Raw genomic sequence first — 26,849 nt, forward strand, 5'->3', positions numbered from 1 at the left:
AAGTTTATCTTTTTTTGAGACCAGCTATATTTTGTTTTATTTTATCTGTTATTTCATGTATTTGAAGTGAATGGAGTTAAGATAGCAAATGGTAACATCACAATGCCATCTTGTCACAAGTTGGTTTTTAAATAATATATGTAGAAAACTATAGGTTAAAAAATTTATATAGAAATAGTTAGATGTGCTAAAATAAGTTGATGAATACATGAAAATAGTGAGTTCATTAAAGGTAAAAGCTTTTTAAGTGAATATTAAATTGGAGCACCATCTTCACATGTTAAATAATGGCTGTTATCTATCTAAATTTACTGAGATTATGGATAAACTGCATACTAGTGCCTAGCAATGACACTGTGAATTCTGACAACTCCATTAAAAACCAGGAAACAAAATATCAACCTCCTTCCACTAATGTGAATAAAATTTTACATAGAAACTATTGTGATGAAATTGGATACTCTGATTATGAAACCCTAAAAAGGAAGTAGCAGGTCTTTCTACAGTTATCACAGTCAGAATTGATCAGAGAAAATAGCTTAGAATATGCTGTATGTAAAATATACAGAAGAAAGATTAAGGTTCAAGGGACTTTCAATGACTTTTAGAAAGAAACAACACTGAATATTTGCATTTTACAATCTCTTAGCTATGTTTCTAAATATTATATTCATATACATAAACTATATCTTCACACCTAAAATAGGAGTCAGGTTTCCTAATGTCTTTGGAAAGATAGAGTTGCTTTCAGTTGTAATTAGAAAAAGAAGACTGGAATGCAGTTAGAGAGGGATAATGCATTCCCATGTACAAGGTATGTGACATTGAGGTGAACAGAAACAGGTGACGAGAGATGAATGGCATGCAGCTGGTTTGGCAACGTTGGGAAATCAGCCATCATGAATTTCACCTTTTGAAGTCTTGGTCATTAAGGATTTGCACTGCCCTGGGATCAGAATGACAATAAAAATGTTGGATTAATGAGGAGCTTTGGGTATTTACCCCCAGGGAGACGGAGACTGCAAATAGTCTGCCTGTGACCACCTCGCTCAACAGCCCTCCTTGAGTCAGGAAGCAGTGCACCTGAGACTCTGCCCACAGTTGATCCTCATGCCTAGGAGACTTGTCCCTCATTTGATCTGTCTGCCTTTCCTGAGGACACATCTACTACACCCAGGGAAAATGTCAAGCATCATTCCTCAGTGATACCAGCCAGGTAACCTGTCATCCGTTAGTTAAAGTTTAAAAATGAGGACAGCTGTTTCACTACAGGTTCATCCAGGGGAAGCTGTGAAGAGAATACATGCATGAAGTGATTTGAACCAAGTCTACCACTAACTCCTACCTGTCTTCCATCTCCCTTATGTGTTTCCTTATATCTTTGCACCAATATCAGGGAACTCTTATTCTACCAGTCTTTTAATTGTCTTTGCAACAGCAGGGACTATTTTTCTCCTGAGTAGAAATCTGGCCCTTCTCAAACAATGTAACTTAAAAAATTCTCTAACATTTACTTGCATTCTTGTGATGGTGCAGGATGAGAGTTATCAGCTTCATCTTAAGTTCCCATTCCTGGTTCTTAACACAAATTTTTGTTATCTCCGTTGCCTGGCACTGATCTCTGGGGAAAGAGGTGGAGTCTAAAACATCATCAAGTTGCCTCCCTAGTCTACTTGTTTCTCTTTATAAAATTACCAAACATGTAAAACGATCATAACAGCACAGATGTTGTTGTTATATGCTGTTGAGTAGGTTCTGACTAATAGCAGCCCTATGGGACAGAGTAGAACAGCTCCATAGGGTTCCCAAGGAGTAGCTGGTCAATTCAGACTCGCAACCTTTTGGTTAGCAGCCAAGCTCTTAACCACTTGCCACCAGGGCTCCAACAGCACAGATAGTGTAATAAAAAAAAAAAAAAATGAGCACCTCCTCACCTCTTTCCTGATTAAATAAATGTTTATGCCCAGCTACATCAGCTTCTGGTCTTTTTTAAATTAAATGAATAAATAATGGGCATACAGAAGATACCCTTTCCATATTCCCCACCATTCCTCTCTTACCTTTCCCCCAGATGACATTTGTCTCTGGTGATGCTGCTTTTGGTCTAGGGACCACACATTTAATTGTCTTGTCACACCATCTTTTCCATAAGATACATCAACAATATGGAATCTAGAAACCAAACAAGTGTTTCTGAATTCCTTCTTCTGGGATTAACAGAGGATCTGGAACTGCATTCCCTCCTCTTTAACCTGTTTCTGTCCATATACCTGGTCACGGTCTTTGGAAACCTGCTTATCATCCTGGCTGTTGGGTCTGACTCACACCTCCACACCCCCATGTACTTCTTTCTTTCCAATTTGTCCTTCACTGACATCTGTTTCAGCACAACAACTATCCCAAAAATGCTGGTGAACCTCAAAGCACAGAATCAGAGCATCACTTATGCAGGCTGCCTCACCCAGGTCTGCTTTGTCCTGGTTTTTGCTGCTTTGGAAAGTTGTCTTCTTGCAGCAATGGCTTATGACCGCTACGTGGCCATTTGTCACCCACTAAGGTACACAGTCATCATGAAGCCCCGCCTTTGTGGCCTGCTGACTCTACTCTCTCTGTTCATTAGCATTGTGGATGCCCTGATCCACAGCCTGATGGTGTTGCGCCTGTCTTTCTGCACAGACCCGGAAATCCCCTACTTCTTCTGTGAAGTTATTCAGGTCATCAAGGTTGCCTGCTCTGACACCCTCATCAATAACATCTTCATATATTTTGTGGCTAGCATACTGGCTGGTATTCCTTTCTTTGGAATTATTTTCTCTTATACTCAAATTGTCTCCTCCATTTTGAAAATGCCATCAGTGGGTGGAAAGTATAAAGCTTTTTCTACCTGTGGATCTCACCTCTCAGTTGTTTTCTTATTTTATGGTACAGCTTTTGGTGCATATATTAGTGCTGCATTTATACACTCATCCAGGAAGACTGCAATTGTTTCAATGATGTACACTATGGTCACTCCCATGATGAACCCCTTCATCTATAGCCTGAGAAACAGGGATATGAAGGGATCCTTGAGGAAAATTGTCAGGAGCATATCTGCTTTTTAGTGATTATATTATCTTCTTTGGGCCTGGGTTTCTAGATTGTGTCAAAGTGAAATAATACTCATGAGGCAGAATCCCTGACTCTTCCATCTCCATGTTCTTCTAAAAGGACTAAACAACATAATGGATAAGTGCAATTCAATTTGGTGTTTAAACTTGACTTTGATTCTTGTGTACTTTGTGATGTTTGACAAATGACGTCAACTCTCTAAACTCAGTTTCTTTGGTCAGGTTCTATAGAATCAGAGCCTGAGGCAGGGTTCTTTATTAACTGATTTGGGGGGAACATTCCTAGAATTAAAAAAACAGGAAAAGGTGAATAGGGTAGGTAAAGAATGTAGGCAAGGCTGTGGGCATAGCTAGAGACTAGCTTCAGCCTGATCCCATGGATAAAGCCGTGTGAATGGAAACCCAGTTAGTCCCAATGAGAGATAAGGGAGCTGAATTTTTATGCCTCAATATAGTTATTATCAATACATATCACTGGTAAACTACCTGTGTCTAAGGTAAAATCAGCACCCACTATCCTCAGTTTTATTATCTTTTGTTGTTGATTTTATATGTTGCTAAGTTAGCCATCAACTCATGACACAACAAGATCAGAACATTATTATGCATAGTGTCTTCGTTGGCTGATTTTTTTATAAGCAGATCACAAGGACTTTCTTCCTAGTTTGTCTTAGTCTGGAAGCTACACTGAAACCTTTTCAGCATCATTGCAACACACAAGTCTCCAGTGACAATGCATAAGGTGCACTGGTCAAGAATCAGACATGGATCTTCCACATGGGAGGCGAGAATTCTCCCACTGAACCACCACTGTTCCCCTTCATAATCTATAAAATTTGCATAATTAGATTATCTCTGTGGTTTCTAATGATTGTGATATAATAAAACCTTATCAGTGAGGAAGCCATCGGTTCTAATAAGAAAATATAAGCACTGACTTTAATATGCTCAATTAAGAGCGTTATCTTTCATTACAAAGACTTTAAAGCTAAGGAACGCACAGGAACATTACAATAGGGCTTCATTCGTTCCCCTTGAGATGATTTCACCTAGCAATGGTTCCCCTCATAGTGACAAATGGCTGCAACAGAGTCAGGTGTCATATCCAGACATGATACTCAGAGCCATAAAACTGACCACTTGTCCCTGAACCTATTGTTAATAGTGGATCTATTGTTAATAGACCTTGCCATACAGAAGATGTCTCCTCCCATCTCATCACCGAGAATAGCATCATATGTCACTTCTTAATCATGGGTGAAAAATAATTACTATGTAAGCTTAGCCTGACTATGTACAGTAGATTTTATGTTGGGAAGGTAACCCCTATAATCACTACAAATACATAATACAATGCCTGACATATGATGTTCAATAAAATTTAACCAGGACATGTGTGTTCTGTATGTTGCCATTATTTATAAGGCTTATTATTCCTTGCTCTCACATATTTCTACCACTTGCCTCAAAAGTTTTGTTGGTTTACCTTTGTCATAATACCTATCAGCAGCTTTTATGTGTCTTAATAATACAATCAAACGAAAAATTATTGAACAGGCAGGATAAAGGGAGAAAATGTTTCTGAAACTTTATATGCTTTGATTCCTTCTCGTCGATGTATTAGTAAGAGTGTATGGAAGTTTTTACTTCTCTCCTTAGTTACCTTATTTTGCAATTTTTCTTTCTCATCTCTAGTGGAGTCAATACAGAGAAACATGGTTGAGTAAAATTAATTAAATCATTGAAGTCTTAGTGGGCTGGCTGTACTCTTAGGAATCCCATGTAAAAGTTTTTAAAGTGTCTTTGCGAGGAAAACACTTTCTCTGTGGAGATGGACTTTATTTTGAGGAAGACATATTGATTATGGCTTCTAGGGCCATCAGTGAGAATCATCCCTGTGGTGTGGAGATGGCAACAATACAGGTCTTCTGGGAGAATCAGTGGAGTGTCTGGAGAGCCTTTTGTTCTGGTCATCACTGTGGTGGTGGTGGGATTGTGTTCAGTACCACACTCGGAGGACAACTCTTCACCTGGCACACCAGTGTATTCTAGTGCCTCCATTTTTATCCCCAGAACACCTGCAGAGATGAGTCACATCAGGCCTTCGTTCATACTGCAGGTTCCCATGCCTCATTCAAGAACTACTGACTTTGATCTCTGGGGAGACATCCAAAGGATGAGCATTCTACATAAGCACTTCATGAGATTTTGATGGATGCTGAAGTCTGAGAAGCATGACTTTAATAGTAGAAGAACATGACAGAATGTGTTTAGAATCTGGAATATAAAAGAATCTGGACATTGAAATCTTTACAATTTTACTTATTAAAATATAATATGCAAAATAGTGTGTAAAGTGTACCTATAGTTCTTAAAGAATAGTAATATAATGAAAACTCATACGCTTGTGACATAGTTTAAGAAATAAAGTGATGACATCACCATAGAAACCATTTGAAAGCTCTCCTGGTGGCAAACACTATCTTGAATTCTGTATTTATCATTTCCTCTGATGTTCTTCAATGTGTTGAATCCTTTTTTTATGGATTGAATTACTTCCTCCAAAAAGGTAGATTGAAGTCCTAATTCCCTAGTACCTTTGAATGTGATCTTGTTCAGAAATAGGGTTTTCAAAGCTGTTTTCGGTTAACATGAGGTCATACTGGAAAAGTGTGGGTCCAAATCTGATAAGTGGTATCCTTATAAAAAAGCCAGAGACAGAGGGAGGGTGGCCATGTGAACACAGAGGAAGAGTTACGGTGCAGCTGCAAGCCAAAGAATGCCTGCGGATACCAAAAACTGGGAGAGAAAAGAAAGAATCTTTCCCCAGACCCTTTGGAAAGAGAATAGCCCTGCTAACACCATGCATCCGGACCTCCAGCCTCCAGAACCGTGACACAACAATTTTTCCATATATTAAGCCACCTACTTTGTGGTACTTTTTTATTGAAGCCCTAGGAAACTAATACACATGTGAAATTGCCAGTATTTGATCATATTTGCTCTATAAAACTGGCAATGGAATTAAAGGTCATTTTTAATCACCTCTGTGTATATCCCTGGAAACCCTGGTGGCGTAGTGGTTAACAGCTATTGCTGCTAAGCAAAAGATCGGCAGTTCAAATGCACCAGGTGCTCCTTGGAAACTCTATGGGGCAGTTCTACTCTACCCTATAGGGTAGCTATGAGTCGGAATCAACTCGACAGCAACAGGTTTGGTTTCTTGGTTTATGTATATCCCTATCCAATTTATAAATTTGCCTCTTTTTAAACTTGTTAATAGATAAATCTCAATGTGTAACTTTTGTGTCCTGATTGTGCTTCTGAAATTCAATCATACTGCTGGATATAGCAGTAATTCATTTATTTACATGCTGTATATTTTACATTATATATGGTGACATTACAAAATAGGTATCCTTTCTAATGCTGACAGTTTTCTATTATTAATAAATCTATTTGAATATTCACATACACATCTCCTGGAGAAAATCAGAATGAGTTTTATAACTGGGGTGTAATTTTTGGGTGTAGGGGAATACCTACTCTCCTTTGGAAACTTCCAAAGAGTTTTCTTAAGTGGATGAACCAACTTAAACATCCATAATAAATTCTTGATTATCCATATCATCACCACATGTTTTCATTTATTCTGATAATGTAGTGGTTGTAAAAATTATTTCTTTATTTGACATTTCTTTTATCATTAGTGAAATTGAGGGACTTTTCACATATTTATGGGACATTTATTTTTCCACTGGAGTCCCTGGTGGTGTAAATAGTTAACTCTCAGCTGCTAACTGAAAGATTGGCTGTTTGGGTCCACCCAGAAGCATCTTGGAAGAAAGTGTGGTAATGTACTTCTGAAAAATCAGCCATTGAAAACCCTATGGAGCACAGCTCTACTCTGACACACATGGATTTGCCTTCAGTCAGAATCAATGTGACTGTAATTGGTTTGTTGTTGTTGTTTTAATTTTTCCGTTACTGGACATTTTTTCTTCTGGTATTTCTAATGAGCTGGATTTTTTTTTTTTAACTGATGTTTTTATTAGTTTAAAAATTATCTTTGATTAATTTTATTAATTCGTAACAGTTATTTACCTAAATCAGGATATTAACTTTTGTCAGTTATGTGCATTGCTAATTTCTTCTTTAGGTGAGTAGCTTGTTTTTGCACATCATTTATAGCATATTTGCATGAACACATGTTCTTAGTTTAATAGAGTTGTATATCTCAGTACTTTACTTAATGAATTGTGCTCAATAGATCTCGTTTGTGAAACCTCTACTTATCTCAAACTTAAGGATTTATGTGTTTTTCCTTTTACATTTGAAGCATGTATCTACCTGGAATTTATCTTTGCCCTTGATGTGAGACAGGAATTCAAATTCATTTTTATGTTGTAGCTCCTTTTAATAAATAGTCCATACATTCATGGTAATGTCATTCTGTAATAAATAAACTATTTATGTGTTGGTCTTTATCTGTGCTCTCTCATCTGATCGATAGGTCTGTTGTATCTATCCCTGCACTCAAATTACAGGTCTTAATTATTGTAACATAACAGTCAGCTAAAAATATGTTTGTTGTAATAACAAACTAGGCCCAACATCGTTCAGTTAGAACCACAAAGGCATCACAGGTTTACTGCTTCCATGATAATTGGCAATTTACTACAGTAATCTTGATAAAAAGAGCTGTAATTTCAACCTATGATCTATAATGTGGGGGGAAAATGTATATTGAAGATATTACTTTGAAATTAGGAAAAGTTGGTGTTAAAATTCTAAAAAAGGAATAGAATGACTATTACAGGCTCAGTCCATTTTGATTACAGATATTATATTAACACTGACCAAACCCTGTTGCCGCAGAGTCAGTTCGAACTCACATGTTACAAACCCACGTGTTGTACAGTAGAACAGTTCCATAAGGTTTTCTTGGCTGTAATCTTTACATAAGCAGATCACCAGGCCTTTCTATGGAGTGCCACTGGGTACGTTGGAACCACCAATGTTTAGGTTAGTAGTCAAGCACAGACAGTTTGTGCCACCCATGTATCCTGAGACTATATTAGAAAATGTTAAATATAATATGAAGAAAAAAATCACCATTCAACGAGCCATATGGTAGAATTAGCCCTAGAATTTGAATTTTCAAGTACATTTGCTATATTATCACTTGTATTTATGCAGGTACTATATCTATAACCAACAAATAAATTATCTTTTTAAATCTAAACAGTGGTGTCGGTCTTCCTGATATTGTTTTTAGGATTGCAGTATCTTTGGATGTACCTAAAGGTAGAAGACTAGAATCCAGTCACAGAAGGGAGATTGTCCATGTGTGCAAAAAGCCTGAAATGAAAGTGAGAAGAAAGAGTTGGAGAGAAGTGGATGGTGTATTTCTGGCCTCAGGGTGTGGGAATCGCCAACACAAAGTGCTTCCTTCTCTAAACCTTGCTCCTTAAGGATTTGCACTGCCTGTAATCGGAATGACAGCAAAAAAAAAAAAAAAAAAAAAAAAACCTCTTACTTAAGAGGAATTTTGGATATTGAATCCCTAAGGGCCACAAAGGCTGTAAGAGTACACCTATGACCACCCACTCAACAGGCCTGCCCAGATCTGTGGGCAGTACACCTCATTGCAAGGATCGTCACTTCTCTCATTTTCATCCTTGCAATATCCTTTAACGTTTGGGTTTTTTTATATCATGGTAAAATATATATGTTACAAAACATTTGCCATTTTAACCATTTTTAAACATATAATTCAATGATAGTAAATACATTTACCATGTTGTACAACCATCACTACTGTCCATTTCCTAACATTTTTCATCATCCTAAACAGAAACCACATTTTTCTTTTATTCATTCATCTGTTGATAGACTCTTGGGTTGCTTTCATCTTTTCGCTATAGTGAATAATGCTGCAATCAATGTTGGTGCACAAATAATTGTTTGAGTGCCTGGTTTCAAGTCCTTTGGGTATATACCTAGAAGTGTTTGCTGGGTCAGATGGTAATTCTGAGTTTAATTTTTTGAGGAACCACCAGCTTATTTCCACAGGGGCTGTACCATTTTACACTCCCATCAGCTATGAATGAACATTCCAGTTTCTCAACATCCTAATCAACATTTGCTACTATCCTGTTTTCTGGTAATGACCAATGTTGTGGGTGTGAGATGGGATCTCATTGTGGTTTTGATTTGTATTTCCATAATTACTGGTTATGTTGAGCATCTTTCCATGTGTTTATTGGCCATTTGTATATCTTATTTGGAGAACTACCTACTCAAGTCCTTTGTTTTAATTGGATTGTTTTTCTTTTCATCATCGAGTTATTGGAGTTCTTTCTGTAATCTGGATATTAAACTTTTATAAGATACATGATTCCCAAACACTTTCTCCCATTCTGTAGGCTGTCTCTTTCTGTTCTTGATAAAGTCCTTTGATCTACAAAAGCTTTAAATTTATTTTTACTTTTAATAACAGTTTTATTAACATATAATTCACATACCATAAAATTCATCATTTTAAACTGTAAAATTCATTTTTTTTAGTAAATTCACAAAGTTGTATACTCATCACCATTATCTAATTCTAGAACAATTATATAACTCCCAAAAAGAAAGCACATACCCATTAGCCGTCACTTGCATATTTCTCTGAACCCCTAGTCTTTGGAAACCACTAACTTGATTTCTCTTTGTGGATTTGACTACTCTGGATATATCATATACATGAAATCATACAATATGTAAAATTTTTCGTCTGATTTCTTTCACTCAGTATGTTTTCAAGGTTCATTCATGTTGGCGTAGATATCAGAATTTCTTCCTTTTTATTGTTGTTGTATTTAGGTACTGCCGAGTCAGTTCTGATTCATAGCAACCCTATGTAAAACAGAATGGAATGCTGCCTGGTCCTGTGCCATTCTCACAATTGTTGCTATGCTTGAGCCTATCATTACAGCCACTCTGTCAGTCCATCTTGTTGAGGGTCTTCCTTTCTTTCTTTTGCTGACTCTCTACTTTAGCGAGCATGATGTTCTTCTCTAAAGAAGAACATCCTTGTCCCTCCTGATAACATGTCCAAAGTAAGATGACGTCTCTCCATCCTCACTTCTAAGGAGCATTTTCATTATACTTCTTCCACGACAGATTTGTTCCTTCTTCTGGCAGTCCATGGTATATTCAGTATTCTTCACCAACACCATAATTCAAAGGTATGAATTCTTTGATCTCCCTTATTCATTGTCCAGCTTTCACATACGTATGAGGTGACTGAAAATACCATGGCTTGGGTCAGGCACACCTTAGTCCTCAAAGTGTTAACTTTGCTTTTTAACACTTTAAAGAGGTATTTTGCAGCTGATTTACCCAATGCAATACATCATTTGATTTCTTGACTGCTACTTCCATGGGCATTGATGGTGGATCCAAGTAAAATGAAATCCTTGACAAACTTCCATCTTTTCTCCATTTATCATGATGTTACTTATTGGTTCAGTTGTGAGGATTTTTGTTTTCTTAATGTTGAGGTGTAATCCATACTGAAGACTGTAGTCTTTGGTCTTCATCAGTAAGTGCTTCAAGTCATGTTCTATTTTCACAAGCAAGGTTGTGTTATCTGCATAAAGTAGGTTGTTAATGAGACTTCCTCCAATCCTGATGTTGCATTCTTCTTCATACAGTCCAGCTTCACAGATTATTTGCTCAGCGTACTGACTGAATAATCTTGGTGAAAGGATACAACCCTGACCCACACCTTTCCTGATTTTAAACTATGCAGTATCCCCTTGTTTCTTTTTATGGCTGAATAACATTCCATTGTTTGGCTACACTACATTTTTTAAATTCAATTATGATTACGATCTCTGCTGTTAACCAAAAGGTCAGCAGTTCAAGACCACCAGCTGCTCCTTGGAAACCCTATCAGGCAGTTCTACTCTGTCCTATAGGGTTGCTGTGTGTCAGAATTGACTCCACAACAATGGATTTGGTTTTTTATGGGTTGATGGACATCTAGGTTGTTTCTATTTTTGGCTATTATGACTAATGATTTTATGAACATTTGAGTATGAGTTTTTGTGTTGACATATATTTTCAATTATGTTGAGTATATACCTAGGAGGGTAATTGCTGAGCCATATAGTAACTTATGCTTAATTTTTTTAGGAATTGCCGAACTGTTTTACAAAATGGCACACAATGTTCATTCTTACCAGCAGTGAATGAGAGTTGCAATTTCTCTACATCCTAGCCCAGACATGTTATTATCCATATTTTTGGTATAGCCACCCTAGTTGGAGTGAAGTGGTATCTCATTGTGGGTTTTAAATAATTTTTATTGTGGTAAGATATATATAATAAAGATTGCCATTTTAACCACTTTTAAGTGTACAATTAAAAGATATTAATCACATTCATGTTGCACTCCCATCACCACTATCCTATTCCAAAAGTTTTACATCACCCCAAAGAGAAACTCAGTACCCCTTCAGGAATAAGTCATATTCCCTCCCTCCCCAGGTCCTGGTAACCACTAATAAACTTTGTTCTCTATGCATTTGCCTCTTCTAGATATTTCATGTAAGTGGAATCATGAAATATTTGTCTGGCTTATTTCTCTCAGCATTAAATTTCCAAGGTTCGTCCATGTTCAAAACTTCATTTCTATTTATGGCTGAATAATATTCCATTGTATGGAGATACAAAATTTTATTTATCTATTCATCTGTTGATGGACACTTGGCTTGTTTCCACCTTTTGGTTATTGTGAATAATGCTGCAATGAACATTGATGTGCATTTATCTGAGTCCCAGTTTTCAAATCTCTTGTGTATATACCTAAAAATGGAATTGCTGGGTCATATGGTAGTTCTATGTTTAACTTTTTGAGAAATCACCACAGTGTTTTCCACAGTGGCAGGATATTTTACGTTCCCACTCTCAATGGTTTTAGGGTCCAGTTTCACCACATCCTCATCAATATTTGTTATTTTTCATTTTTTTCATAATAGCTATCCTAGTGGGACTGAGATGGTATCTTATTGTGGTTTTGATTTGCATTTGTCTAATGATGTCGAGCATCTTTTCCTGTGCTTATTGTACATTTGCATATCTCCAAAGGACTAATGGACTACAACTACCATAGCCTCCACCAGATTGAGTCCAGCACAGCTAGATGGTGCCTGGCTACCACCACTGACTGCTCTGACAGGGATCACAATACAGGGTCCTGGACAAAGCTCAAGAAAAATGTAGAACAAAATTCTAACTCACACGCACATATACAAAAAAAGACCAGACTTACTTGTCTGACAGAGACTGGAGAAATACCGAGAGCATGGGTCCCGGACACACTTTTAGCTCAAGAATGAAGTCACTCTTGAGAGTCACCCTTTAGTCAAAGATTAGACAGGCCCATAAAACAAAATGAGACTAAACAGGCACACCCGCCCGGGGCAAGGACGAGAAGGCAGGAAGGTACAGGAAAGCTGATAATAGGGAACCCAAGGTCAAGAAGGGGAGAATGTTGACATGTCTTGGGGTTGGCAACCAATGTCACAGAACAATATGCGTACTAATCATTTAATGAGAAGCTAGTTTGTTCTGTAAACCTTCACCTAAAGCACAATAAGTAAACAAAGTTTATCTCAGGGCGATAGTTTCAGGGGCTCATCCAGCTTCCATGGCTCCAGAAAGACTGTAAAAAAAAAAAAATCCATTGTCAAAATCAGGTCTTTAAGTTTTACTGCTGTTTTCTTTTATGGTTTTAGTTCTTAGGTTTAGGTTATTGATACATTTTGAGTTACTTTTTATATATGGTGTGAGGTGTGGGTCTAACTTCACTCTTTTGCAGTTGTCCAGTTGTCCTAGCACTATTTACTGAAGAGACTGTTCTTTCTCCACTGAATGGACTTGGCACTGTTGTCAAAAATCAACTGGCCATAGATGTATGGGTTTATTTCCAGGCTCTCAATTCTATTCCATTGGTCTATATTTATATCCTGATATCATTACCACATTGTTTTGATTAGGGTAGTTGTATAGTACTTTTTGAAATCAGGAAATTTAAGTTCTCCTACTTTCCCAAGGTTGTTTTGGTTATTCAATGTCTCTTGCAGTTCTAAATGAACTAGAGAACTGATTTTCCATTTCTTCAAAAACACTGTTGAAATTTTGACAGGAATGTCATTAAATCTGTAGTTTGCTTTGGGTAGTATTGACATCTTAACAATATTGAACATTCCAATCCATGAACACAGATGTTATTCCATTTAGTTAGAATTTCTTTCAACAATGTTTTATAGTGTTCAGTGTACAAGTCTTTCCCTCTCCAGTAATTTTATTCCTAGATATTTTATTCTTTCATACACTATTGTAGATGGGATTTCTTCCTTAATTTTCTTTTAAGGGCACTAATGGTTGACGTACAGAAACAAAATGATTTCTGTGTTTTGTCCAGGTACCCTACAACATTATTGAATTCATTTATTAGCCACAGTATCTTTCCTATGGATTCTTCAGGATTTTCCATATGTAGTGTTGTCTTAGTTTTCTAGAGCTGCTGTAACAGAAATACCACAAGTGGATGGCTTTGACAGAGAGAAATTTATTTCCTCACAGTAAAGTAGGCTAAAAGTCCAAATTCAGGGTGTCAGCTCCAGGGGAAGTCTTTCTCTCTCTGTTAGCTCTGGAGAAAGGTCCTTCTCATCAATCTTCCCCTGGACCAGGAGCTTCTCCATGTAGGAACCCCAGGTCCAAAGGATGTGCTCTGCTCGCAGCTCTGCTTTCTTGGTGGTATGAAGTCCCTCTATCTCTCTTTTATATCCCAAAAGAAACTGGCTCAAGACACAGTCCAATCCCATAGATTGAGTCCTGCCTCATCAACACAACTGCCACCCATCTCTCCTCATTAACGTTATAGAAACAGGATTTACAAAACATAAGAAAATCACATCAGGTGACAAAATGGTGGACAATCACACAATACTGGGAGTCATGGCCCAGCCAAATTGATACACTCATTTTTGGGGAGAAACAATTCAGTTCACGACAAAGGTCATGTCATTTGTGAACAGAGGTAGTGTTTCTTTTCTTTTCCAATTTGGATGCCTTCTATTGTCTTGGTCTTTACAGATTTGCACTGCCCTGGGATCAGAATGGCAATAAAAATGGTTAATGAAGAGCTTTGGATATTGAGCCCCCAGGGATATAGAGACTGCAAATAGTCTGCCTGTGACCACCTCACTCAACAGTCCTCCCATAGTCAGGAAGTAGCCACACCTGAGACTCTGTCTACAAATGCTCTTTCTTGCTCAGAAGCCTCATGCTTCATTCAATCCCTTTGCTTTTCCTGAGGACATACCTTCCAACTTCACCATCCAGGGCAGATGTCATGCATCATTCCTCAGTGATGCCAGTCAGGTAACTTAAAATCACTTATCTAATGTTTGGAAATAAGGGCAGGTGTTTTAGTCAAGATTCATCTAGGTGAAGCTGTGAATAGAGTACATGCATGAAATGATTGGAACCAAGTCAACCATAGGACTTCTGCCTGTCTGCCATCTTCCTGACATTTTTCCTTGTATCTTAGCATCAATGATCAAGCAGCTCTCATTCAGGTAGTCTCCTTCTCTCTCTCTATAATGGCAGGGACCATGTTACTCTTGAGCAAACAGGATGACTATTACAGAATTCTCTGACATTTACTTGCATTCTTATGGGGGTGTTCCATCACCTTATCTTCTCATTTCTGATTGTTAACACACCTTCATATTAACTCTGTTGTCTGGCTCTGAAATGGAGACCCAGACAGACACACTAGGCTACTTCCTTAGGCTATATGTTTGGCTTTACAAAATTACCAGATATATAAATGATCACGCCAGCAGATTGTGCAAAAATAAAACAAAAACCATAACCACCATTTTACTCCTTTCTAGAATTCTCTGCTATATCAGCATCTGTTTATTTGTTTAAGTAGCAAAATACACGTAATGAAGACACCCCATTTGTTTTCCTCTTTATTCCTCTCCCTTCTTTCCTAAGATGATGCTTGCCTCTGGTGATGCAGTTTATCCTGTTCCAGAAACCACACATTTTATTCTCATATCTTTTCCATCATATTCATCAACAACATGGAACCTAAGAATCAAACAGATACTTCAGAATTCCTTCTCCTGGCACTGACAGAGGATCCAGAACTGCAGACCCTCCTCTTTAGCCTGTTTCTGTCCATGTATGTGGTCACTGTCCTGGGAAACCTGCTCATTGTCCTGGCTGTCACCTTTGACTCCTATCTCCACACTCCCATGTATTTCTTTCTTGCCAATCTGTCCTTCACTGACATCTGTTTTAGCACGGCCACGATCCCAAAGATGCTGGTGAACCTCCAAGCACAGAATCCGAGCATCACTTATGCAGGCTGCCTTGTCCAGGTCTGCTTTGTCCTGATTTTTGGTGTTTTGGAAAATTTCCTCCTTGGAGTAATGGCCTATGACCGCTATGTGGCCATTTGTCACCCACTGAGGTACACAGTCATCATGAACACCCGGCTCTGTGGCCTGCTGATTCTACTGTCATTGTTCATTAGCATCATGAATGCCCTCTTCCACAGTCTGATGGTGTTGCAACTGTCCTTCTGCACAGACCCGGAAATTCCTTACTTTTTCTGTGAAGTTCTTCAGGTCATCGAGGTTGCCTGTTCTGATACTCTCATCAATAACATCTTCTCATATTTTGCAGCTACCATATTAGGTGGTGTTCCTCTCTCTGGAATCATTTTCTCTTATATCCAAATTGTCTCCTCCATTTTGAGAATGCCATCAGTGGATGGAAAGTATAAAGCTTTTTCCACCTGTGGATCTCATCTGTCAGTTATTTCCTTGTTCTACGGGACAGGCTTAGGTACATACGTTAGTGCTGCATTTACATACTCTTCTAAGAAGACTGCAGTAGCTTCAGTGATGTACACTGTGGTCACCCCCATGATGAACCCCTTTATCTACAGCCTGAGAAACAGGGACATGAAGGGGGCATTGAGAAAAATTATCAGGAGCATACCTGCTTTTCAGTGATTATCTTATCTACTTTCAGCTTGGCTTTCTAGATTGCATCAAAGTAAAAGAATACATGAGAGGCAGAATGCCGAACTCATTACCACGTTCTTCTAAAATAATGTAACAAAATGGCTAAGTGTAATTTAACTTGGGTTTGAAATCTGACTTTAGTCTCTGTGTCACTCTGTGCTATTTCACAAATTATTTTAAGTCTCTAAGCTGAGTCTCTTTGGGAAAGTTCCATAGACGCAGAGCCTGAGGCAGGGTTGATTTATTTTGATGGCACCTTCTCAGAATAAAGAAAACAGGAGATGGCAGAAAAGTAGAGAAAGGATGTAGACAAGCCTGTGGGAATAGCTAAGACTAGCTTCAGCTTGATGACATGGATAGAGTAGTGTGAATGGAAACTAGGCTTGATCCCATTGGGAGACAAGAGAGTTGACTTTTAATGCTCAAATTTAGTTATTACCGTGACATGTCACTGGTAAAACATGCGTATCTGGGTAACATTAGCATACACCATACTCAGTTTAATCATCTATTTTTGTGGTTGTTGTTGTGGTGGTGGTTTTTAGCTACCATCAAGATGGCCCTTGACGCATGACACCCCATGAATAATGGGATAGGATCATTGTGATCCATAGGGTCTCATTGGCTGATTTTTTGGGAGCAGATTGCCAGGACTTTCTTCCTAGTTCATCTTAATGTGGAAAATCCACAGAAACCTATTCAGCAACATAACAACACTCGATGCTCCACAGACAGATTGTGGCTGCATATGAGATTCACTGGCCAAAAATCAAACCTGAGTCTCCCATTGGACGGTGAGAATGCTACCACTAAACCATAATTTCCACCTAAGTAATCTATAAAATAAGCATATTTGGATTATCTCGGTGGCTTCAGATGACTGTGTGACAACTGAATCTTATCAGTGAGGAAGGCTTTGATTCTAAGAAGAAAATATAAACTCCGACTCTAAAATACATAAACAATAGAGTTCCCTTTCACCACAAGAACTTCAGAGACAGAGAATGCAGAAACAAAAAAAAAAAAACAAAAAAATTCAGACCTCCGCAGGGTAGCTTCAACGAGGTAGATTCATCCTAGGAATGGTTATCCTCATGGTCAGGGATGGCTGCAACAGACTCAGGCATGCTATCCAGATATGATGCTCAATGACACAAGGCTCACTATTTGTCCCTGAAACTGTTGTTAATTGTTGTTAGTGTTGTCATGTAGATTCTGACTCAAATCAACCCTATGTACAATAGAATGAAACACTGCCCAGTCTTGTGCCATTCTCACAAGCTTTGCTATGCTTCAGCCATCGGTATAGCCACTGTGTTAATCCATCTCCTTGAAGGTCTTCCTTTCTTTTTCTGACCCTCTACTTTACCAAGCATGATGTCCTTCTCCAGGTACTGGTCCCTCCTGATAACATGTCCAAAGTATGTCAGACAAAGTCTTGCCATCCTTCTTTCTAAGGAGCATTGTCGCTGTACTTCTTACAAGACAGATATGTTTGTTCTTCTGGCAGTCCATGGTATATTCAATATTCTTCCTCAGCACCATAATTCAGAGATATCAATTCTTCCTTGGTCTTCCTTATTCATTGTCCAGCTTTCGCATGCATATAAGATGATTGAAAATGGTGTGGCTTGGGTCAGATGCGTCTTAGCCCTCACTTATCTTTGCTTTTTAACAGTTTAAAAGGGTCTTTCGTAAAAGATGTGACCAATGCAATACCTCATTAGATTTCCTGATTGCTGCTTCCGTGGCATTGATTGTGGATTCAACTACAATGAAATCCTTGGCAACTTCCAACCTTTCTCCATTTATCATAATGTTGCTTATTGGTCCAGTTGTGAGGATTTTTGTTTTCTTTATGTTGAACTGGAATCCATTCTGAAGGATGTAGTCTTTAATCTTCATCAGTAAGTCCTTTAAGTCTTTTTCACTCTTTGCAGGCAAGCTTGTGGCATCTGTATATTGCAGGTTGTTCATGAGTTTTCCTCCAACCCTGATGCCACATTCTTCTGGATATAGTCCAGCTTCTTGGATTATTTGCTCAACATACAGATTAAATAAGTACAGTGAAAGGATAGAACTTTGAAGCATACCTTTCCTGATTTTAAACCACACAGTACGCTATTGTTCTGTCTGAATGACTGTCTCTTAGTTTATGTACAGATTCTGTCCACTTGAGCACAATTATGTGTTCTGTTAATCCCATTCTTCTCAATGTTATCCATAATTTGTTATGATCCACACAGTTGAATGCCTTTGCATAGTCAATAAAACCCAGGTAAACATCTTCCTGATATTCTCTACTTTCAACCAAGATCCATCTAACATCAGCAATGATATCCCTCATTGCAAAAGCTCTTCTGAATGGGGCTTGAATTACTGGTAGTTCCCTGTGGATGGACTGCTGCAACCACTTTTGAATTATCTTCAGCAAAATTTTGCTTGCGTGTGATATTAATGATATTTTTAGATAATTTCCACATTCTGTTGGATCACCTTTGTCTGGAATGAGCATAAGTATGGATCTCTTCCAGTTGGTTGGCCAGGTAGCTGTCTTCCAAGTTTCTTGGCATAGATGAGTGAGCACCTTCACCACTGCATCTGTTTGTTGAAACATCTTCATTGGTATTCTGTCAACTCCTGGAGCCTTGTTTGTCAAGAATGCCTTCACTGCATCTTAGACTTCCTCCTTCAAGACCATCGGTTCTTGAGTATATGGTGCCTCCTGAAATAGTTGAATGTCAAGCAATTTTTTGGTACAGTGACTCTGTGTATCCCGTCCATCTTCTTTTGATGTTTCCTGCGTCCTTCAATATTTTGCTTATAGAATCCTTCAAAACTGAATTTTTTTCTTCAGTTCTTTCAGCTTGAGAAATGCCTACGGTATTTTTCCTTTTGGCTTTCTAACTCCAGCTGTTTAAATGTTTCATTATAATAGTTCCCTGTGTCTTCTCAAGCCGTCCTTTTAAATCTTCTGTTCAACTCTTTTACCTCATCATTTCTTCCGTTTACTTTACCTGCTCTACCATCAAGAACAAGTTTCAGAGTCTCATCTGACATCCATTTTAGTCTTTCTTTCTCTTGTCTTTTTAATGTCCTTTTGTGTTCTTCATGTGTGATATCCTTGATGTCATTCCCAAATTTTCCTTGTCTTCGGTCGTAAGTGTTCAGTGTGTCAAATCTATTATTGAGATGTTTCTAAATTCATTTGGGATATACTCAAGGTTGTATTTTACCTCTCATGGACTTGCTCTAATTTTCTTCAGTTTCAATTTTAGCTTGCATATGAGCAATTGATGGTCTATTCCACAGTCAGCTCCTGGCCTTGTTCTGACTGATGATGTTGAGCTTTTCCATCATCTCTTTCCACAGATGTAGTTGGTTTGATTCCTGTGTATTTCATCCTGCAATGTCCATGTGTATAGTAGCCATTCATATTGAAAAAAGGTATTTGCAATGAATAAGTCATTGGTCTTGCAAAATTCTATCATACAATCTCTGGCATCATTTCTATCAATAAGCCATATTTTCCAATTGCCAGTCTTTCCTCTTTGTTTCCAACTTTTGCATTCCAATCACCAATAATAATCAATGCATCTTAATTGCACGTTTGATCAATTTCAGACTGCAGAAGCTGGTAAAAAGAATAAATTTCTTCATCTTTGGCAAAAGGACATTAAAAAGACAAGCATTAGTGGTTGGCATGTAAACTTGAATAGTCATATTAACTGATCTTACTTGTAGGCGTATGGATATCATCCCATCACTGAGAGCATTGTACTTCAGGATAGATGTTGAAGTGTCCTTTTTGATGATGAATGGGACACCATTCTTCACTTTGTCATTCCCGGCATAGAGTACCATATGATTATCCTATTCAAATTGGCCAATACCTGCCCATTTTAACTCACTAATACTTAGTAAAGTAGTGACCACAGCTTTCAGTATGGATTATACCTTAACATAAAGAAAACAAAAATCCTCACAACTGGGTCAGTAAGTAACATCATGATAAATGGAGAAAAGATTGAACTTCTCAAGGATTTCATTTTACTTGGATCAACAATCAACACCCATGGAAGCAGCAGTCAAGAAATCAAAAGACACATTGCATTGGGCAAATCTATTGCAAAAGGCCTCTTTAAAGTGTTGAAAAGCAAAGATGTCACCATGAAGACTAAGGTGTGCCTGACCCAAGCCATGGTGTTTTCATCCACCTCATATGCATGCAGAAGCTGGACAATGAATAAGGAAGAGCAAAAAAGAATAGATGCTGTTGAATTATGGTGTTGTGGAAAATATTGAATATACCACTGACTACAAAAAAATAAACAAATCCGTCTTGGAAGAAGTATGGTCAGAATTCTTCTTAGAAGCAAGGATGGAGAGACTATGCCTCACACACTTTGGACATGTCATCAGGAGGGATCAGCTCCTGGAGAAGGACATCATGCTTGATAAAGTAGAGGGTCAACGAAAAACAGGAAGACTCTCAATGAGATAGACTGACTCAGTGGCTGCAACAGTGGGCTCAAGCATGGTGATTGCGAAGATGACAAAGGACCAGACAGTGTTTCCTTCTGTTGTACATAGGGTCCCTATGAGTTGGAACCGACTTGACAGCACCTAACAACAACAACAACAATACCTAGGATATCAATCTTTACGCATTCCATTTCATTTTTGATGACTTCAAATTTTCCTATGTTCATACGTCATGCATTCCATGTTCTGATTAGTAATGGATGTTTGCAGCTGTTTCTTCTCTTTTTGAGTCGCATCACATCAGCAAATAAAGGTACCAAAAGCTTGACTCCATCTATGTTATTAAGGTCGACTCTACTTTGAGGAGGCAGCTCCTAGTCATATTTTGAGTGTCTTCCAACCTGAGGGGCTCATCTTCTGGCACTATATCAGACAATGTTCCACTGCTATTTGTAAGGTTTTCTTTTTCCAATTTTTTCAGAAGTAGATAATCAGGCCCTCCTTCCTAGTCTATCTTTATCTGGAAACTCCCCTAAACCTGTTCACCATGGGTGACCCTGCTGGTACTTGAAATACTGATGGCATAGCTTCCAGCATCAAAACAACACACAAGCCACCACAGTATGACAAACTGATAGACAAGTGGTGTCTGTTGCTAATAGAGGGTAACTATAAGTCAGAATTGTTTTGATGGTATCAGGGTTTTATTATTAATAGATCCTTTCCATGGTGTCATGGTTTGAATTATGTCCCCCCAAAAATGTGTGTATCAATTTGGCTAGGCCTTGATTCCCGGTACTGTGTGATTTTCCTGTATGTTGTAAACCTGCGTCTATGATCTTAATGAGGGAGGATGGGTGGCAGTTTTGTTAGTAAGGCAGGACCTGATCTACAGGACTGAATTGTGTCCTGAGGCAATCTCTTGAAATATAAAAGAGAGAAGTGGGCAGTGAGACAGGGGGACCTCATACCATCAAGAAAGCAGTGCCGGGAGCAGAGCGTGTCCTTTGGACCAGGGTCTCTGTGCCGAGAAGCTCCTAGTTTGGGGGAACACTGATGAGAGGGCCGAGAGACAGAAAGCCTTCCCCTGGAGCTGACACCTTGAATTTGGACTCTTAGCCTACTTTACTGTAAGGAAATAAACTACTCTTCATTAAAACCATCCACTTGTGGTATTTCTGTTGTAGCAGCACTAGATGACTAAGACACATGGGGTCAAACAGAAGACACTCCTCCCATCTCATGACAAAGAATAGGATTGTATATTCCTTCCTAATCAAATTTCTGATATGGTGAAAAATAATTACTATGAAAACCTTGGATTGACTATGTAGAATATATTTTCTATTGGGAAGTTGTCTTAGTCAACTAGTGCTGCTATAACAGAAATACCACAAGTGAATGGCTTTAACGAAGAGAAGTTTATTTCCTCACAGTAAAGTAGGCTAAAAGTCCAAATTCAGAGTATCAACTCCAGGGGAAAACTTTCTTTCTCTGTCAGCCTTCTTCTCATCAGTGTTCCTCCAGACTAGGAGCTTCTCCGCACAGGGACCCCAGGTCCAAAGGACGCACTCTGCTCCTGGCACTCCTTTCTTGGTGGTATGAGGTCTCCCTGTCTCTCTGCTCACTTCTCTCTTTTATATTTCAAGAGATTGCCTCAGACACAATCCAATCTTGTAGATTGAGTCCTTCCTTACTAACACAACTGCCACCTATCCTCCTTCATTAACATCATAGAGGCAAGGTTAACAACATACAGGAAAATCACACAATATGAGGAATCATGGCCCAGCCAAATTGATACACACATTTTTTGGGAGACGTAATTCAATCCACGACAGAAGTCAACCCCTATAACCACTACAAGTACCTAATACAATGTTTGGTGCATAATATACAATAAAATTTAACTAGGATCATTGTGTTCTATATCTTGTCATCATTTGTAAGACGTAATTCTTCATTCTCAAGTATTTCTACCACCTTGTTTCAACAGTTTTATTGGTTTACATTGTTGTAATATCTATCACCAGCTTTTACTAGTCTTAGTAATATAATCAGTAGGCAAGAGTGGAAGGCTGCACTCTAAAGACTCTCATGTATAACTTTTTAATGTGAATTTATTAGGGTAACAATTTATCTGTGGAGATGGACTTCATTTTAAGGAAGAGGTGTTAAGTATAAAATAGGATGGGAGAAAAGCAAAGTTGGCAGGATCAGGGAGATAATTTTTCCACAAGTAAAAACAAAGGCAAGACATTCAGTCAGAATCATCTCTGTGGTGGGGAGTGACAACCATGTAGGTCTTGTGGGAGAATCAGTGTAGTGTCTGACTGTTCTGGTCATCACTGATGGTGGTGGTAGGACTGTGTTCAGCACCACACTGGGAAGACAGCTTCTCACCTGGCACACCAGGTGTCTTCTCATGCAAAGCTGCCTCCATTTATGTCCCCAGAACACCTGCAAAGATGAGTCACCTAAAGCCTTTATTCATACTGCAGATTTGTTTCCATACCTCACCCAAGAACTACTGACTTGGATCTCTGCGGAGAAATCCAAAAGATAAGCATTCTAAAAAAGCACTTTGTGATGTTTTGACACATGCTGAAGACTGAGAATCATGACTTTAATATTTAAAGAACATATTTTTTCTATTTTGTTTAATCCCCTTGTTATGGATTGAATTATGTCCCCCCAAAAACAGATTGGAATTGTAACCCCTGGTACCTCTGAATTGGACCTTGCACAGAATAGAGTCTTTGAAGATATTATCAGTTAACTTGAGGTCATATTGGAGTAGGGTGAGTTCTAATCCAATATGAGTGGTGTCCTTGTAAATGAGAAGAGACACAGAGACAGAAGGTTACAGAGGGTGGATGGCATCTGAAGGCAGAGGAAGAAGATGGAGTTATGCTGCAGCTGCAAGCCAAAGAATGACTGGGGATACTAGAAGGTGGGAGAGATGAGAAAAGATCTTCCGCTAGAGCCTTCAGAAAGAGCATAGACCTACTGACAACCTTAATTCCAACTTTGAGCTTCCAGAACTTTGGAACAAAAGTTTTTCTCATCTTAAGCCATCTGCTTTATGGTACTTTGATATGGCAGCCCTACAAAACTAATATAACTGTGAAATTGCCAGTATTTGATCATGTTTGCTCTATGTAACTGGCAAAAGGATTCAAGGTCATTGTTTTATCACCACTATGTGTATCCCTGTTCAATTTATAAATTTTCATCTTTTTGTAAACTTATTAATAGTGAAATATTTATGTATAAAATTTTTATCTTGATTATGCTTTTGAAATTCAACCATGTTTCTGTGTATAATAGTAATTCATTGATTTTAAATGCTGTATGTATTTACATTATGTACGGTGACATTAAAAAATATATACCATTTTTTATGTTGATGGAAATTTTGGTAGCTGGTGTTCTGCTATTATAAATCTGTTTGAACATTCTAATGCCTGTCTCCTGGTGGGAATGAGAGTCAGTTTTATACCTGGGGTGGAATTTTTGGGTGCAGGAGAGTATTTATTCTCTTCGGTAACCTCCAAAGAGTTTGTCTAAGTGGATGAAACATTTTAAACATCCATAAGAAGTTCCTGGTGATGTACATAATCACCAACACATTTTCATTTATTCTGAAGATTTAGTAGATGTAAAAATTATTTCATTAGCTGACATTTCTTTTGTTATTAATCAAGTCAAGCATCTTCTCACATATTTATGAGCCATTTATTTTTTCTCTTGTGGAAATTTCCTCTGATATTTCTATTGAGCTTTCTATCCATTTCTTATTAATTCATATCAGTTCTTTATATAACCAGAATATTAATCTTTGTCAGTTATATGCACTGCTAGTTTATTCTTTAGGTGCATGGCTTGCTTTTTGCATAACCTCTATAGTATTTTTGGATGAATATATGGTCTTAGTTTTAATATAGTTGTATTTCTCAGAACTTTCCTTAGTGAATTGTGCTCAATAGGTGTTGTTTGTGAAACTGCTCCTTGCCTGAATCTGTAGTTTTGTCTTTTACATTGAGGCTTGAACCCACCTAGAGTTTATTTTTACCTTTGATGTGAGGCAAGAATTCAAATTCTTTTTTTATATTGTAGCACCTTTTATTAAATAACCCATCAATTCAATTCAGTAACAATTAAAGTGTCCATTTGTGTATTGGTCTTATCTGGGCTCTCTCTTCTGATCAATGGGTTCCTTGTACCTATGTCTCAATACAAATTACAGGTCTTAATTATTGTAACACAACAGTCAGCTAAAAATATCTTTGTTGTCATAACAAGCAAGGCCCAATATCATTCAGTTAAGCCACAAAGTATCACAACTTCACTGTTTTCCTGATAATTTTTAATTTACTACAATAATATTGATTTTTTTAAAAAGCCATAATTTCAACCTATGACCTATAATGTAAAAAAAGTGTATATTTAAGCTAGAATTTGAAATTAGGAAAAGTTGGTGGTAAAATTCTAAAAAAGGAATAAAATGGCTATTATGTTCTCAGTCCATTTGGGTTACAAAGATTATATTATGCTGTATTGAATATAATATGTAGAAACAACAACATTCAATGAGCCATATGTAAAATTAGCCTTTAAAATTTGTACTTTGAGGGTGCATTTGCTATCTTATCACTTGTATTTAAACAGGATATATATATATACATATATAATATTAATATAAACTTTTTTTTAACCCAAACATGGTGTCAGTTGTCATGATATTGTTGTTAGGATAAGGGTGTCTTTGAATGCACCTAAAGAAAGAAGACTAGAATTCAGTTACAGAGGGAGCTTGTCCCTGTGAGCAAAAGGCCTGAAATGAATGTGAGAAGAGAGAATTAGAGGGAAGAGGATGGCATATTTCTGGCCTCAGTGTGTGGGCATCAGCCAACCCCAAATTTTTCCTTCTCTAAGCCTTGCTCCTTAAGGATTTGCAATGCTCTAGGATTATAATGACAGCAAAATACTTTCACTAATGAGGAATTTTGGATATTGAAACCTCAAGGGCCATGAAGACTGTAGAGTCCCCTGTGACCACCCTACTGAACAGCCCTGCCCAGGCACATTGGCAGAACACCTGAGCCAAGGGACTATCACTCCTGCACATTTCTCATCCTTGCAACATCCTATTAATGCTTTTCTGTTTTTTGTAATTTTATCATGGTAAAACATATTTAACAAAATAATTGCCATTGAAATCATTTTTAAGTGTACAGTTCAGAACAATAATTACATTCATTTATTTGTACAAACATCACCACTATCCATTTCCTAATGTTTTTCATCACCCAAAATAGAAACCACATTTTGTTTATCCATTCGGGTATGTTGATGGACATTTGGGTTGTTTACACCTTTTGGCTATTTTTAATAATACTGCAATCAATATTGATATAAAGAAACTGTTTGAGTTGCTGCCTACAAGTCTTGAATATATACATGGCAGTAGAATTGCTGAGTCATAGGGTAGTCTATGTTTAACTTTTTGAAGAAATACATTGTTTTCCAAAAGGCTATGCAATTTTACATTCCTACCAGCAATGAATGAACATTCCAATTTCTCAACATCCTTGTCAACACTTGTTATTTTTCATTTTTCTAATAATAGCCACCCCAGTGGGTATAAGGGGCTATCTTATGGTGGGTTTAATTTGTATTTCCCTAACGACTAATGATGTTGAACACCTTTCCATGGTTTATTAGCCATTTGTATATCTTCTTTGGAGAAATGTCCATTCCAGTTTTTGCTTGTTTTGAAATTGAGTCATTTGTCTTTTTGTCATTGAGTTATAGGGTTTTTTTTCTGTATTCTAGATATTGAATCCTTATCAGAGATATGGTACCCAAATACTTTCTCTCATTCTATAGGTTGTCCCTTCCTTTTCTTGATAAACCCCTTAGATGCACAAAAGCTGAAATTTATTTTTATTTTTAATAACATTTTTGTTAAAATATAATTCACATATCATCAAATTTATCCTTTTAAAATGTACAATTCAGTAGTTTTTAGTACATTCACAAAGCTGTTCATCGACCATCATTATCTAATTCCAGAATATTTTCATCTTGCCAGAAACTAAATCCCATACCCAATAACAGTCACTGCACACTTCTCTGAACCCCCAAT

General features: G+C 37.7%; 2 protein-coding genes across 2 annotated transcripts; both read left to right on the plus strand.

Moving 5' to 3' along the window:
- The first annotated feature begins 2,165 nt into the window (after positions 1–2,165).
- LOC101354758 (olfactory receptor 7G2-like) lies at positions 2,166–3,338 on the plus strand. The gene is made up of 2 exons (XM_012556191.1): positions 2,166–3,077; positions 3,330–3,338. Exons 1-2 carry the CDS (start codon positions 2,166–2,168, stop codon positions 3,336–3,338), a joined length of 921 nt encoding a protein of 306 aa, XP_012411645.1.
- An 11,838-nt stretch (positions 3,339–15,176) lies between these two features.
- Positions 15,177–16,201, plus strand: LOC101355013 (olfactory receptor 7G2-like). Its single transcript, XM_004378576.3, has one exon. The coding sequence runs from the start codon at positions 15,263–15,265 to the stop codon at positions 16,199–16,201; it is 939 nt and encodes a 312-aa protein (XP_004378633.1). The 5' UTR covers positions 15,177–15,262.
- The last annotated feature ends 10,648 nt before the right edge of the window (positions 16,202–26,849 follow it).

The sequence above is a fragment of the Trichechus manatus genome, unplaced genomic scaffold, assembly GCF_000243295.1.
Source record: "Trichechus manatus latirostris isolate Lorelei unplaced genomic scaffold, TriManLat1.0 scaffold00057, whole genome shotgun sequence".
Lineage (NCBI taxonomy): Eukaryota > Metazoa > Chordata > Mammalia > Sirenia > Trichechidae > Trichechus > Trichechus manatus.

Bases quoted from the DNA above. Each gene is read 5' to 3' on its own strand.
- LOC101354758 (XM_012556191.1), top strand. From the start codon at position 2,166: ATGGAATCTAGAAACCAAACAAGTGTTTCTGAATTCCTTCTTCTGGGA.
- LOC101355013 (XM_004378576.3), top strand. From the start codon at position 15,263: ATGGAACCTAAGAATCAAACAGATACTTCAGAATTCCTTCTCCTGGCA.